This window comes from Cyprinus carpio, chromosome A10 (assembly GCF_018340385.1).
Source record: "Cyprinus carpio isolate SPL01 chromosome A10, ASM1834038v1, whole genome shotgun sequence".
NCBI classification, from domain to species: Eukaryota; Metazoa; Chordata; class Actinopteri; order Cypriniformes; family Cyprinidae; genus Cyprinus; species Cyprinus carpio.
In genome coordinates this window covers 16029220-16045671 of record NC_056581.1, presented here as the reverse complement: position 1 = coordinate 16045671, position 16452 = coordinate 16029220, and the positions used below count along the sequence as shown (strand labels likewise).

The 16452-nt window shown below is 35.5% G+C and overlaps 1 protein-coding gene across 1 annotated transcript; it reads right to left on the bottom strand.

Annotated features, from left to right (window-relative positions):
* Window positions 1-11622: 11622 nt before the first annotated feature.
* kctd9b (potassium channel tetramerization domain containing 9b) lies at window positions 11623-15916 on the bottom strand. Its single transcript, XM_042765410.1, has 12 exons — window positions 15692-15916; window positions 15481-15602; window positions 15341-15384; window positions 15147-15246; window positions 14356-14411; window positions 14109-14237; window positions 13752-13819; window positions 13570-13665; window positions 13341-13490; window positions 12566-12671; window positions 12350-12483; window positions 11623-12261 (listed from the first exon to the last, which is right to left on the bottom strand). The coding sequence occupies exons 1-12, from the start codon at window positions 15737-15739 to the stop codon at window positions 12145-12147; spliced, it is 1170 nt and encodes a 389-aa protein (XP_042621344.1). The 5' UTR covers window positions 15740-15916; the 3' UTR covers window positions 11623-12144.
* Between the last annotated feature and the right edge of the window lie 536 nt (window positions 15917-16452).

Here is a 16452-nt window from a genome sequence, read left to right as displayed (position 1 = left end):
TATTGTAAAGCAGGATGATTCTTTTCTATACCCACTGTATATACAGTATATACCCACACACACTTACAGACATGCACACACACAGACACGCATACACACTTTTGCTTCCATTTTAAATTCTAAAAATAATAATATTAAATTAAACACCAATATTTATATTTTATAAATACTTCATAAATATTTATATTTATAAAAATATTTTACAATATTATTTAAAAACATATAAATTATTACAAATAGGATATTACAATTTTACACTTAAAAATAGCAAACAATATTTTTTAAAAGTTGCTAGATTATTGTTGATGCTTTTAGACAAATGACTACATTAACACATTGTAAAAGATGATATTAGCTATTTATTGTTCATTCAATTCATTTTTAAATATAAGCTGTATGAAGGACACAGACTGACACACCAGAGAAGCTTCTCATTTGACCTTAAATGACCTGTTATTATTTCCAACAGGGACGATATTCTGCATTGATGAGGTGTTTTGCTTAATGATATAGCTGCATTTGTATAAATTGGCTTTAACGTTTAATGTCTAATGAAAGTGAATAGATGCACTGGAGCCAGCTGCTGCTTTGATCACAACACAGCTGTGGCAGTCAAGCTGACAAACTGTGAGAGTGATTTACACATGGCCAAAACACAGTCAGATTCACACTGATAATTAATCAGAACCAGAATCAGAGTAGAGTTTAGTAAAGATGCCCAAAATAAACAGGCACAAATTAATCAGCCACAATGTGCATAACACATGTTAGCAGTGGCGGCCAGAGAAAGATGTGTTGGAAGTATTGCATGAAACTGGTCAAAGACTTTATCAGCTGTGAATGATTAGCGCTCGCAGACTTCATGTTGTTCTTTTTGCGAACGAAATGTATTTTTCATTTCATGCTCACTGCTAGACTTGTCAGGTTCTCCTAAACTTAGTTTCTTTACAGAGGAAGCTGGTTTTGGAAGCTACTGCCACTTTCCTTTCGGAACATGACATCCAAATTCCAAGGTTTGTGGTGTCTGCATGTTAGTTGTTTTATACTTCGTATTTTGAACAAATCTGGATATTCTGAAGCAAATGTGTGCTGTTTAAATGTGCCTGGTTTAGACCTTTCAGCATTTAGGAAGTGTTAGCGCAACTTTATGCCACAGTGGCAGTGATGGATGCAGAGGAAAGCAAAATGCGGTTTTGCCGGGCAAAGCATTGCCACACCCAGATCACCACAAGGAGCAATCCGGCAAACACAATTCCGACGGAAAGCACAGAATGGTGCAAGACGCTATCATTTGCAGTAAACTAGTGTTTACAATGAATGTACATGCATGTCATATCATGATCAGTGAGATCACAATGCGCGCTGTGGACGGCCACACAGCTAGAAATGCAGTAATGGTGAGGTCATGTGGTAAACGGTTGCCACTACTGTCAGGATCGTCCATTAAATGGGAAATGCTTCCAGTATTTTCAGTATCTGAGAGCCTGTCATTACTTGCAAAGTTCACAAGGGTTGCAGATTTTCTGAAAATTACACGCTTGCATGGTTGAGCATCATTGCATATTCACAACCCTCTGTGGTGCACCAACAAATGAAATGAGGACCTTAAAGAACAAAGGGCGAGCGAATACCTAGGTCTGCGGTCGCATTGTGAATTCAGCATAGACGAGACACTTTGGCCAAATATGGCCTTTTTTGGTACTTTCTGACCATGGCCAAAGTGCGGATTTGTGCTGTCTAGGGGTTCGGTTGCCCAGTTCTTTCTATGACCTTGCATTTAGTCATGCTGAGAGATTCACAGGAGGCTAAAAATAACCGCTTCAATATAAACACGATCAGGTTCCCTGCAAAACAAATGATTTCTTGACTTCAAGAAGTTTTTAATTAGCTTGCTGTCCAAAATATATTTTAAATGTTGCTTTGTTGCATAATTGTTCCACTTGTTTTTAACTAGCTTATACCTCAAATAAGTAGAAAAGTTCCACTTATAAATACAGGGAAAGTCTTAATATCTTAAATGGTGTTGCTTCACAAGTAAATTTATCTTGTTTCAAGACTTTTTTTCAAGATTATTGTAACTGGAAAATTAGACAAAGCCCTGTGCTTCCAATTTCTGCTTTTTAGCAAATGCACACATATTGATTAATTTATTGACTGATTAAAAGAAAAATGAAATAAAATAAAAGCTTTCATTTCATCTGTACTTTATATATGTTGTTTGACATAATTAATTATTTAAAAAGACTTGCTTAAGTTGTGTGAACAACTTTTGGATCATATTTTTTTTTTCTTTTCTTTTCTCAAACAATGAACTATTCCATGAATCACAAAATAAAGAAATACAGAAATCTGTCATAATGATGTCATCATCCATTTATCATCCTTTTTATCATTAGAGGACGATCTTAAAATGTCAACTGTAGTTTTGCATAGTAAACTGATGCTAAAGGTTTATATCTGTGACTATATTATAAAATTAACTAAAACTAAATACATTATATATATATATATATATATATATATATATATATATATATTACTTCTACTGAAATAAACTATTAAAAATACAATAAATATAAAAAAGATATTTTAATTTTCATTTAGTTTCATTTAGATGTGCTAAAATAACTAAACCTAAACTTGAGATAAAAATTAATATAAACGGCATATTAAAAAATAAATTAAAACCAGAAAATATGAAATTAAAAACCGTAATAGCATCTCAGTGATACTAATATGATAAAATAATGTTAACACTTTAGTTTAGGGACCAATTCTCACTATTAAAGGGTTACTCCACCCCAAGATGAAAATTTTGTCATTAATCACTTACCCCCATGTCGTTCCAAACCCGTAAAAGCTCAGTTCGTCTTCGGAACACAATTTAAGATATTTTGGATGAAAACCGGGAGGCTTGTGTCTGTCCCATAGACTGCCAAGTAAATAACAGTGTCAAGGTCCATAAAAGGTATGAAAGTCGTCGTCAGAATACTCCATCTGCCATCTGACGTGCAATCTGGGTTATATAAAGACACAGGAACACTTTTTGTAAACGAAGAAAACAAAAGTAACGACTTTATTCAATAATTCCTTTGTCAACAGTCTCCTCTGTGTCTCTCCATATCACCGTATGCTGCATATGCTCTTCTGTATCATCCGCACCACAACGATGCACTGTTTCTACATGTATTTAGCTTTGATTTTAAAGAAAACAGTGCATCCTTGTGGCGCGGATGATACAGAAGAGCATACCTTTTATGGACCTTGACACTGCTATTTACTTGGCAGTCTATGGGACAGTCTCAAGCCTCCCGGTTTTCATCCAAAATTTATTTTTGTGTTCCGAAGACGAACAAAGCTTTTACGGGTTTGGAACGACATGGGGGTAAGTGATTAATGACAAAATTTTCATTTTGGGGTGGAGTATCCCTTTAACTAGTTGCTTATTAAGATACATATTACTAACAGTGGCTATTTATTAGTACTTATAAAGCACATATTAATGCCTTATTCTGCATGATCATATTTTAGATCTCTTAATCTTACCCCATACCTAACTTAATTTAACAACTACCTTACTAAATAAGCAGCAAAAGTTTACTGAGGCAAAAGTCATAGTTATTAGTTATTTAATAGTGAGAACTGGTACCCAAACTAAAGTGACTGAAATAACTGTTTCTAACAAACACCTTGCCTTTTCAAGATCCTGATACCTATAAAATTTATTTTTTATCTAATTTAACAATTTATCTAATTATCCTTGAAACAAGAAAATTATACCAAAATACTCATTATGAATATGAGTTTTTGCAGCCCATGGGGATTTTGATTACCTGAAAATATGATTTATGTACTTCTTGAGCACTTGTTCTTCATCTTATAGCCGTACAGGAGTTCCTTGTGCTGTGAGGACAGACTGCTGTAATGTACCCCTGTATTTTTCTGCTTTAAGTTATTTTTGATGGTGAGATGGAAGGAAATGGGCAGAGAGGAGTTGTTGTGAAAAACACTGGCCAGTCGGAGAGTGTCTCTGGGTTGATGCTGGAGTTTGTGGTGGGGTATGGGGCTGAAGTTTGGAGACGCTGATGGGTTGGGAGAGCAGCTGGCGGGCTGTTTGCTGAGGAGCTGTCCACATTTCCGTATTTTTAACCTTGCCTCATTCCGTGGCGAGTGCCATCAGTCACATTTGGAGGCTACTGTGCACTGCACAAGAGTTCAACTGCTGGAAGATCTTTCAGAGAAGTGTGGATTCATGCAAGAAAACCTGAAAAACATGATTTTAAGCTAAATAAATGACAGTTTAGATTAGTTCAAGTAAAAGAAAACATTAAATGACACATTCTGAAAATCCCCAGAAGGAACTGTTATTGTTCAAAGGTTTCCCAGGAGACTTAATGAATCTCAGCTGTGCTTTAAATGGAACGTTCACCCAAAAATGAAAAATCTGTCATCATTTACTCACATCATTTACTTACTTGTGTCATCGTTCCAAACCTGTATGCATTTCATTCTTTTATGCAAAAATATGTTTTTTATTTATTTATTTTTTTTGAAGAAGAATGTTGGTAATCAAACTGTTTCAGTTTCCAGTGACTTCCACTGTATGGACAAAAAACACTATGGAAGTCAGTGGGAACTGAAATTGCAGTATATGGTTTTCATCATTCTTCAAAATATCTTCTTTTGTGTTCCTTTGAAATATAAAGTCATATAGAGGTTTGGTGAGTAAATGATGACAGAATTTTCATAAATATCCCAAAAGTATCATCTTTGTTGCAGATGTTTTCCCTAAAATGCTCTAGAATATATAAAAATAGACACAAGATGTATTTTTTTAAATGAATGTGGATAGCAGGTCAAGTAATTTTTGTCTGGGAATAATATGATTCCAAATTTTGACTTTACAATTTTAGAGGAGAAATGTTAGTCGATTTCTCAAAATAATAATCTGAGGAGACATAAAGTCTCAATTTGCTCTCTATATAATCTTATTACTGTCTAAGAGAAACATTTAAAATATTAAACAGATCTTATTTGTGATTTTCTTTGCTATCTTTTAAAAAAATCCACACATTTTCACCTTCATCCTATAGTTTCTGCTATTCATTCATTGTTGTTGTTTTGTCTTATGAATGCAGTCTGAAAACAACATAACATATACTTACACTATACGTACATGACAGAACATCCTGTTTCAAATGCTAAGGCTCAATGATCAAATAAACCCCCTGTGTAAGTGTTTTCTCCACTGTGGGATGACCCATATGATTCATCTGCGTGCAAATGGGGCATAACGGTGTCTCTGATCACCAGACACAAATCAAACTCCATGCATGTAGTTTGATGTTACAATGTGTGTGTATACAAGGTCCAAACCGAGAGTATTTACATATATGGTCTCTGTGCCATGGGCAAGGATACATCAGTAGACCGCCGGGCACCTCTAAATCACCAGAGTTCGGAGAGGCCGGGACCATGGCCTTCGTCAGCAATCACCAATGTTTATTGTTCGAGGAGTGAGCGAATGCTCTGCGGGATCCTGGAGCAAACAAATACACCACAGCCTCAGCAAGGCATAAACACTGGCAGCCCCCCTCGCCCTCCACACAGGAAGCAGCTCTGCTGACGGGGGTGTGGGGGACAGCTGAAAACACACATGCCACGCTACGTCAACATTCACGCCACATATACAGACATGTGTCAAATTCAGGATATCCGAAGTGGTGGACTTCATTTCCTCAAGTCATGAGACAGATTTCTGAAGTTCGTCCAAGATCTGACTGCTAGTTTTGGATGGGTGCTGCATGGTTTCTAGCGGCTCGTTCAGCAGCTGGACCTGGTTTAAATTGTTAAAACATCTTGGTCAAGTTAGTTATGGGAGGCAGACCACCTGACAACATCTTATAGAAACATTTGGAAATATTTTTTGTAATACATGCAATGCAGACAGAATACTTTAAATCAGTGGTTCTCAACCAGTGGGTAAAACTTCCAAAGGGAACTTAAGATGACTCAAAATTATTAAAAATAATACAAAACTACTTAGAATCAATATATTTCTCATTTTGATTTTTTTTTTTTTTTTTATCTGAAGAAACAGGATTCCCATGGTCTTGGAAAACATGCATGAGATTTCATTTTTAAAGTATGATTTTTTTTTTTTTTTTTTTTTTTTTTTTTTTTGTTCACTGTATAACCCAGCTTGCTTATAAATAATTCTGGATTCACTAAAACAGATGCCAACATTATTCAAGGAATAATTCACTCCAAAAAAATATAAATTCTGTCAGCATTTATGCACCATGTTTCCATTCCAAAAACCATATGACTTTTTATTTCTTCCTTGGAAATAGAAAGAAAAGTTATCATAATATTCATGCTGCTACTTTCCATAAAATGAAAACATAGAGAGACCAGTGGCTATCAAGCTCCATAAAGGAAAAAGCAAAAAGTAATCTATGATAGTTATGTCAATACAAATATCAATTTATAGATATTTTTCACAATATTTTTTTCAGCACTTTCAGCCATGGCTATATAACAATAATAAAAAAGTGCCCATATACCAACTTCAGCCATCACACATATTCATTCAAGAGCATAATTCCGGATTATGCCATAAAGCCCCTGTGAGACTGTGATGAGGTTTCCTTTAAAAGTCTGGCATCGATTCAGGCTGTTGCTCTGTAAAAGAATGGCAAGTTAAAACCAGAGCTTTGTCTAAATTAATCAGAAATGATTTATGAATGTTTCTTTAATAAAAGCATGTTTCAGAAGCCCTGCCCTCTCATCTCCTCTCTGAGGCCCAATGTGGCGCCAACTGCCACAAGCTCCAGATGTGTTTCTTTTCTCTGCACTGTACCCCCACGACCACACGTCTGGATGGGCTCCAGGTGCCAACAAAAGGCCTGCCGGCTCTCCACCACGCCTCTACATCTCCAAAAACACACGTGTGTGGTTTCCTCAGCAAGACTGATCAGTGTCCCCCATAAAACTGAACACACACACAGATTGTTTCAGATGTCTGTGATTCATAATACCTGAAGGAAAATATCTGAAAGGTAGCTTGTTTTACCATCAATTTGTTACTTTTGAATGGCAGCCGATGGAGAAAATGCTTTTTGCTCCAGATAATGTAGTTATAACATTCACCAGCTGTACAAGCATAAGTGTACAGTCCTTTGTGAACTATTAGTTTGAAAAAAAGAAGGTGTATATTTATCACATTATGCAACTGTGGCCACAGTAAGAGAAACAATGGGTGGGTTTATGATGTGCTTTTATTACTCAAAGGATGGTGCAATTTTGCCCGTTGGCACTTTGGGCCTAGTGCTGGTGAGAGTGTGGGTGAATCTCATGAAACCCAAGAACATTACAAGGTCAGATGCCAATCAAAAAAAAAAAAAGAAAGAAAAGAAAAAAAGAAAGAAAAAGTAATTTTTGCATAAAGACAATAAAGCACCTTTTTTTAGAAACATTAAACATTTTGCACTGCAACATTATTTTCATGAAGTTTCCTTATTTATTTAAATGTTTTAAAAGTCCTTTATACATTTTGTTTTTTGATTCATTCAAAAACACTGTATTACAGTATTTTCAAGTCATGAGACTTACACTTACTTACACAATACTTTCAGCATTGATAATAATGAGAAATGTTTTTTGAGCAGCAAACTAGCATATTAGAATGATTTCTGAAGGATCATGTGACACTGCAGAGCAACGGCTGCTGAAAATTCAGCTTTGCATCACAGGAATACATTACATTTTAAAACATTCACATAGAGAACTGTAATAATATTTCACAGCAGTACTGTTTTTACTGATCAAATAAATGCAGCCTTGGTGAGCATAAGAGACTTCTTTTGAAAGTATAAAAAACAAATCTTACCAACCCCAATCGTTTGAATGATATAGTGTAAATCAGGTAAATTGTGACCTGGACATGCTCTAGTGAGATTCTCCCATGTCTGCGTGTTAGTTTTACACAGAAGGGCAGTGGATGTAGGAAGTAAGGTTTTCTTGTGCTACTAAACACCAGGCACCTTTACTCCTGTATTACCATAACCAAACATCACAACCACAGGTATGAAAAAACCTGCGTTTAATTCCCGCTGGCATTTCACACATTTTCTAATGGTTTGATACCACAGAAAACCCAACTGTACTCGGATGATAAATGAAGTGTTGTTGTATCATTCTGGGGTTTACTAAAATGCTCCCTGTGGTGACTTAAAAACAGAAACAGTGGTTGATCTTTTCTGCAGCCAACATACAACACAGGCTGTCTTTAATGGAACCCAGATGGCCATTAGGTCTAATAACTCTGCGGTCATTCCCGCTGGGGCTCACAGGAAAAGCAGTGGGGAGTTCTCGGGTCAGACCGTCCCTGGGCCGGACGCTGGCGGGTCTGTGGGTAGAGGAAGTGGGTGGGAGGAAGGGCCACATGTGCGTGTGGGGTGGCTACTGCAGCCGGTCTTGAGGACCGTCCATGTGAGGAGGACAAATGCACACTCATACCTTCACACACTGAGGGAATGAAAGAGAGGAGGTGAACGGGTGGGCACTTTTTAAAAACAGGAATGGCTGACCGTGTGCCATTTCTGAGGTCGCTTACTTTAGTCGAAAATCCAAAGAAAATATCTAAGCATGAGCAATGAGTCTTCAAGATTCACAAGTGCAATGTGACTAGAAGTGCAAGTAAACGCACTGTAATTATGATTTAACTGCAAAATGCAGGATATTCCTCTTGCTTCTTTTAAGTTCCTCGGAATTACGGTGCTAAATGCAAACATCCGACTCCAAACCTCAAACCACAATATCAACGACTTGTCTAGTCCGAACAAAGTGTCACTTGTAAGCCTTCCAAAAGTGAAGAACCTGAAATAACAGCAGTGCTGGCTGAATAATTACCATATTCATATACCAGTGCTGCAGCGATGACGATTTTTTGTAATTCAAATCAGAAGTAAGGATCACCCTCGTTCTCCTGACAAAACCCCATTCTTCATGATAATCTTAACAAATGAAAATAACTTTTATGTATATTGAAGCCTAAATACAATCGCTAGAAGTAAAAAGCTAAACATAGGCTATAGACGAACTACAACACAGTTTTATGACTTCAGCATCACCCCCATGAAACTTCTGACAACTTTTTTAGTGTTTATTTATTTTAAAAAGAGTGTGATTATGAACACAAGGCTCTGAAAGCGACTTGTTAGTAGATGAGTTTACCTGTTCGGTGTGATGACGTTTAATGTCCTTGATGACCTCTGTAGACAAGTAAAAGCTTTAAAAAACAGTATTACTGTTTTATTTTATGTTGCAGAATAAAATATGAAAATATCTTGAGCTTATGTTAACCACAGGCCTTATTTCAGGTATTTAACCAAAAAACCTATTGACTGGGATGCCAACTCATTTCCAGGTTTTGGCCTATAAAAACACATCATCCCTGCAGCACACTACTGAGGGTACTTCAAAGAATTCCATGGAATTACCATTGTCCATGTCCAATAAACCTAACCAAATGTTTTTTTAAAGGGATAGTTCACCCAAAAATGATTTACTCACCCTCATGTCATTCCAAACCTGTATGAGTTGCTTTCTTATGTTGAACATAAAAGAAGATATTTTGAAGATTGCTGGTAATCAATATTTTGAAGATTGCTGGTTCCCATCAGCTTCCATAGTAGGAAAAGACATACTATGGAAGTCAATGGGAACCACCAACTGTTTGATTACCAACATTCTTTTTTGGGTGAACTATCCCTTTAAGAATATCATGGCCAAAAAAAATCGCCTTAAAAGTAGTCATATGACTACAGAAGTCTTTGTATACAATGCAGAAGTTATATGGACTAGCTTAATGGTGTGGTTTTAGTCCCTTTAGACAGTCCTCATTCTATGTCACTGTATGGAAAAAGATTTTCTTAGAAAAAAAAAAGTAAGAGTGTGGAACGAGATGAAGGTGAGAAACTGGCAGAATTTGTTTATTTTTGGGTGAACTGTTCCTTTAAATGGTGTTGTTAGGTACTACCTAAGCATTCATTGCTTTTAGAAAACAGCAGAAACAGCACAATAACAAATATATTTGAGTGTATGATTTATGAACATTTATGAACACTAATAATAACAACAGACAATCTTCCGCCAAGTAATATAGTTCAGTAGCTGTTTACAGCTACCATGCAACTTAATATGGCACATTAGTATGGAATTCGACGTGATTTGGCTCAGAATTTTAGTTATTTCGAGAATTCTAAAATTATCAATACAAACTGGCATGTGTCACAGTGTTGTACAAGTGTAAATAATATTTATACCTAATTGCTGGACAGATGTTTACTACAACAGGGGACTTCAGGCAGCAGCAGTGCTCATCTGCTCCTGTTGATGGGTTTTCCACACACTCAGGTCCAATCAATCACTGTGGCAGCGCATCCTGGTGAACAGATTTCACGGGCTGTTACAGTACTTACCTGCTGTGATGAGCTACTGACCGTCACGGATGAGCTGAAGCTGTTCCGGGAAGGTGTAACTGGTTACACATCTCATCAACACGCTTTGTGGGTGTTGTTGTAGAGACACTGCTGCTCCTGCTGGCAGCCTGATGTTCTGCTGGAAATTTGTACAAGCATCCAATCATTTCTTGTAGGGATGATGATTTCACTGTTGTACTGCCGAATCTGTTGGTTTTATGACTAATAAATAACATTCACTAAAGAAGTAAACCTATATTTTATATTCACAATTTGACGATATTATTTATAGAAATAATTTTGTGTCCATATTCTTTATAATACGTGACTCAAATGATGAAACACATCAAACAAGACTATTAAGAATAACATTTTGTGACATTGTTTTCATGACAATGAAGCACGTTTTCCCCAAACTTCCCGTAACTGTGATGCATTTTAATTTTTTTCTTTTTTAATAATTCATGTTATCCTCAGTAATGATCAGTTTTATTTGATTCTATTTTATATAGATTATTAGATTTTTTAAACTTAAATCAGCATAAAGTCATGACAACAAATACCATGATATATACATAGTTTAATTTTTTTAATATTTTAATGTATTATAAATATTTGGTGTCATTATAGTCTTACTGATATAGTATCAGAAAATATTCTGAATTTGTTTTTTAATTATATTTTCTGTTTTAACTTTATTTATTTATTTATTTTGGTAGAGTTTTAGTAATTTTGATTAGTTTTTTTTTAATTATATATATATTTATATATATATATATATATATATATATATATATAGTTCTTATTCTTATTTCTTAAAATAACTAAAATATAAAAAACTTATTTTTTTTTATTATTTTTTTGATTTTTTTATATTTTATTTCAGTTAATGTTTATGTTATTTCAAGTAAAAAAAACACAAAAAAAACATGTTTGTTTTTTTAATGTTAATGAGACTGAAATATCTGTAATTGTCATTAAAAAAAATCCATACAAAGTATAACGAACTATACAGCATTTGCTAATCTAATCAAAACAATTGCAATATTATCATCTTAATATTATCTGCATAAACTGTCTGCACTGAAACATTGTGCATTGCAGTTGAGATTGTAAAAAATAAAAAGCCAAAAAGTTCTTTCAATCTCCAGTGTTTGACTTTATTGAATCTTAATAGGGTTGGTGACATCAAACTAGCAGGTTTCTAGTGGATGTTTTCCCTTCTGCATGCAGCACAGTCCAAAAACACCTACGTAACAGTGAACCGAGCAACACAGTGTAAAATCGGCACGTATGAAAAGGTATAAAATTGCACATGCACAGAACAGCCACGTTCCTAAATCAGAATCAGATGCAAAAACACAAATATCAGATGTTCAGTTCACAGACCAGCAGTGACACATGAAGAAGACTGGCACAAATATACAATTGAAAATTGCAAGTCACGTTAAACACAAATATATCTTGCATTGAGAAATGTAGCAAACACCATTCATAGTAATGCAATAATACATCAAAATAACTGTTCTTGAGGCAACAGTAGACAACAGATGAACAGATAATATCAACAGGCTAAAGGTCACATGACAGTCATTATGTTTGCAGGTAGGTTTTTAATTAAAGCTGCTCTGTGAAGAGGCCGCAGTTTTACTGAAGGAGGCTATCTGACACTCTGTGACATGTGCAGCGGCGTCAACATCTCCTCAAAGATGGCCCCCTTTACGTTGGAGCCTCGCAGATTCGCCTCCTGAAGGTCACAGCCGGACAGGTCACAGTTCTGTTTAACAAAACAAATGAATGTGAAAAACACAAGACGACATGACAATCTACAGAACGATTCTGAAACCAAACTGACGTTCGCTCACCTCTAGATCGGTTCCTGCCAAAGTGGCCCCTCGCAAGTTACAGTTCTTGAGTTTGGCGTTCTTCAGCGTGGCCACGCGGAGGTTTATACCCGTCATCTGACTGCCTTCCATATCCACCCCCTTCAGATTGGCTCCTTTGAGGAAATGACAGGCATTACGTCTTGGGAATATGAGATCCAAGCGAAGCAGTTCGGAAGTCAAGTGTGATCATTTTACCCTCCAGATTTGCTTTGAGTCCCGCAGGATCTTCAAAATTACAGCCTTTGAGAGACGCCCCTTCTGCATTGGTGCAAAGCATTTTCACACCCTGTAAATTGGCACCCTGGGAAACACAAGCAAAAAGACCAAATCAGTGTCACAGACAGACAGACATAAATGCTACAACGAAAGGAGCCACAAAGGATGCAAGTGGGTGAATAAGAAAAAAACAAAGTCAATAACAATGAAGCCTATTTTTAACAATAAAGATGTTCATGACAATTAATATGGTCAATTAAGTAATTAAAAGTATGGCAACAAATACCATGACAAATAAAATACTGTTCAAAAGTTTGAGTTTTTAAGAAATGAAAGCTTCTATCCAGCAAGGACACGATAAATTGGTCAAAAGTGACAGTAAAGAAATCTATAATACTCCAAATCAACATATTCTAATGATTTCTGAAGGATCATGTGACACTGAAGAAAATTCAGCTTTGCCATCACAGAATAAATTACATTTTAAAATAAATTAAATTATATATTTTTTGACCAAATAAACCCCAAACTTTTGAACAGTGGTGAAAATATTTTAAAAATTAATTTTATGACTTTTATTTTTCTATTTAAATAAATAAATACATAAATAAACAAATACATACAAACATTTAATTAATTAATTAACTAACTAATTAAAAAAAAAAAAATAATAAAATAAAACAGGTTTACTTTTTTTAAGCAAAATAAAATGTTGAAATATCACACAGGCCTGTCCCTGCAGGTACATCCTTACATCTAGATTGGCACTGGAGAGGTCTGCTCTCTCCAGGTTGGTACCACAGAGGTTGGCGTGTGTGAGGTTACAGCGGCTGAGGTTGGCCATCTTGAAGTTGATGTAACGCAGGTCAAGACGAGAAAGATCTGCCCCGCTGAAATTTAGGCCCTAGAAGAAACAGTCTACACTGAGATAATGCACAATAAAATAAAAAATAAACCAGTGCAAATATTCCGTTGCTTCCTACCTGACATCTAAGTTCTGATTTAGTCGGAGTGGCAAGCAGAAAACGCACAAACTCTTTGCGGGAGATGGGCGAGTGATCATCGGGAGGCTGAGAATTCTGAAGCAGGACAAAACAGCCATCGCTGTTATTTATTTCCACATTGAATAAGTCACCTTTTCACCTTTCTTCAGCATAGTTTTTACCTTAATAACACCTTCAAGCTGCTCAGCAAGACGTTCGATTCCAAAGAAACGAGCTTCTTCAAGCACGCCTGCATACAATAATTTTCCATAGGTACTCATATGCAAAGAGCTTAGCCAATCATAACGGAGCTCATTTACATATTAGAATGTCAGTTACACACACACACACACACACACACACAAAAATCAAAGGTACAGTACCAAAAGGAGGATATATATATATATATATATATATATATATATATCAGAAAGAGGGAGAAAAATGACCATGAAAACTAAATGATGATGGTTTTCGGGGGACAACCCTTAGGAAACACATAAAACGCTACAAAATGGTACATGTCTCTGCTGTCTTACCCAGCAGATTGATGCCGTCATTGATAATCAGCTGTCCGTGTCTCAGGTAATTTAATATGGGCTCAAAGTAATCTGGACTCCGATCAATGAGATACGCCCCTTGCTCGTCCTGCTTGTTTCCCCAAACATCTGTCAGGATTATAAAAAAAAAAAAAAAAAACTGCAGTATGAATTAAAGCAGTAAGGCAGCACATGCACAAATTATATTTTGAACCTTAGACAGAAATATCATTAGTTCAGTCCTCACCCTGGTCTCTGAACATGTGAGCCAACATGCTCTCCGGTTCTTTGACCAAAGTGCTCCTAACAACCACAGAAAAGTGTTAAAGTGTTAAATCCATCACACAGCCGTGGAGCAGATTAAATGGGTTGAGTGGATGAATGTCACAAAAACATTCAAATACATTAATGAATAAAAAATAAGATTACTTGACACAATTTTCATGAAAATTAAGCACATTTCCCCCCAAAATTGACATTACTGTAATTCAAAAGTGATCAAAGGCTCAAAATCAAACTTGATTAAGTGCTGTGTGCAAAAGTAAATTTTCTATAAAAAAAAAAACTACTCTATAAATAAGAAATTAATATATGCTTCAATGACACTATTTTTCCCCTGCTCTTGTGATATGGCATGGTGGTTTGGTTTTGGCACCTCTGCTGTAATGCATTCAAAGATTGTTTTTTTAATAATTCCCATTGTTATCATTGATGCTTATCATTAGTTACACTCAACACCGTAATAAAGTAAAAGATTTTTGTAATACAATTTTTTTTTATTTAAATCAGCATAATTAATGGCATGACAACAAATACTATGAAAGAAAAATGTTATTTTTTATTAAAATTAACATATTTAAATAATTACATTAAAATCATATACTTAATTTCACATTATAGTAATAAGAATGAAATGTTTGTGCTTATTTGTCATGAAAATAATGCTATATTTTTATTATTTATTTATTTTTTTGATTATGTATGGTTTAGATTATGGATTAGAGTTATTAAGGTTAGTATGATCTGTTTTGTCATCACCGTGTGGTTGTGAACCGCCGGCCCCCCACATTGAGGGTGATCCAATCTGTGTGTGCCCAGGAATGAAACTCATGCGGACTCTCGAGGTTATCTGGTGGATCTGAAGAACATTAATAAATTAAGACAGATTAATGCAACAGAAGACAGATCTAAGAAAAGCACACACCAAATCCGAGTTATAATGTCAAACTCACCAACAAAATTATCTCCTTCCGATACATACAAGACATCATCATCTCTGTTCCAGGGAAACACCAAATGTTTCATGTTTATGATAATGTACAGATGTAAATATACATGTTTTATATACAAGATAACTAGTTATTGTTCTTACCTGATGAGGGCTATATCATCAATAAGACCTCCTTTCCCATTGTATATGCTGGCAGCTTTTATTCCAAATTTTGTGCTTGCAACTGAGAGTAGATCAGCTAGAGTTCCATAAACTGCCACCACCTGATGTAAAAGTCACAAAAGGAGATTTATTCAGCAAGCATGCCTTTTATAATATATAAGCAAGACGATAGATAACAAAACACCCTCACCTTGCCATTGTGTGAGGCTCCATTTACAAACAGCGTGACTCTTCTCATATCCGAGGTTATAATGTGACTCTTCAGTGTCTGATTTTATTGTTTATAAACTCCACGTTACTGTAAATCATCAAAGCATTTCTGATTATGGCAGAAGACTGTTTACTTCCGTCATTACTGCAGCCAATCAGTGCGATAGTGCAGAGTCCATAGACGTCAATGGCAGACTCGAAGGACTGGGAAATGAGGTGGGCGGGGTTAAAAGATCGAACTTCTTCTCTGATTGGACAGGTGTGATGGGGCTAAATAATTGTTTTGGTTTTTCCGTACTGTGGATTTACATTTCAGTGGACACGACATTACTCTCGTGTCGTTATTTAATAAAAAAATATTATCAAGACCGCTTGTGAAGCAATACAAAGATGACCTGGTCACATGATACTTGTTACTTTTCTCAGCGCTGATCATGATGGCCGAATCACAGTCGTTTGCAATTACTTGATGTATTTTTATAATCGTTTTATTTCTATTTGTACGTCAGGTACTAATTGATTGGATTGATTCAACAGATTATATTTTTGTGTGTTTAACTGTCTCCAGTAAGACTTTCTGAGCCATCAAGAAAACTTGTTTGAATGGACATCTTTATAAAATAGACAATCAATAATAGTAATTAACTCTAATATGTTATTACATCATTTTAATATAGTAGATTTAGGGACCTCTAGACTTACATTTAAAAACAAATGAGTTTTTGTTGTATTACAAAGTCA

Excerpts from the sequence above, each read along its gene's own strand:
- kctd9b (XM_042765410.1), bottom strand. The coding sequence starts at position 15,739 with ATGAGAAGAGTCACGCTGTTTGTAAATGGAGCCTCACACAATGGCAAG. Across the intron at positions 15,247-15,340 it reads GGAAGGAGATAATTTTGTTG|ATCCACCAGATAACCTCGAG; the intron begins GTGAGTTTGACA and ends AATGTTCTTCAG. Across the intron at positions 13,820-14,108 it reads TGACGGCATCAATCTGCTGG|GCGTGCTTGAAGAAGCTCGT; the intron begins GTAAGACAGCAG and ends TATTGTATGCAG.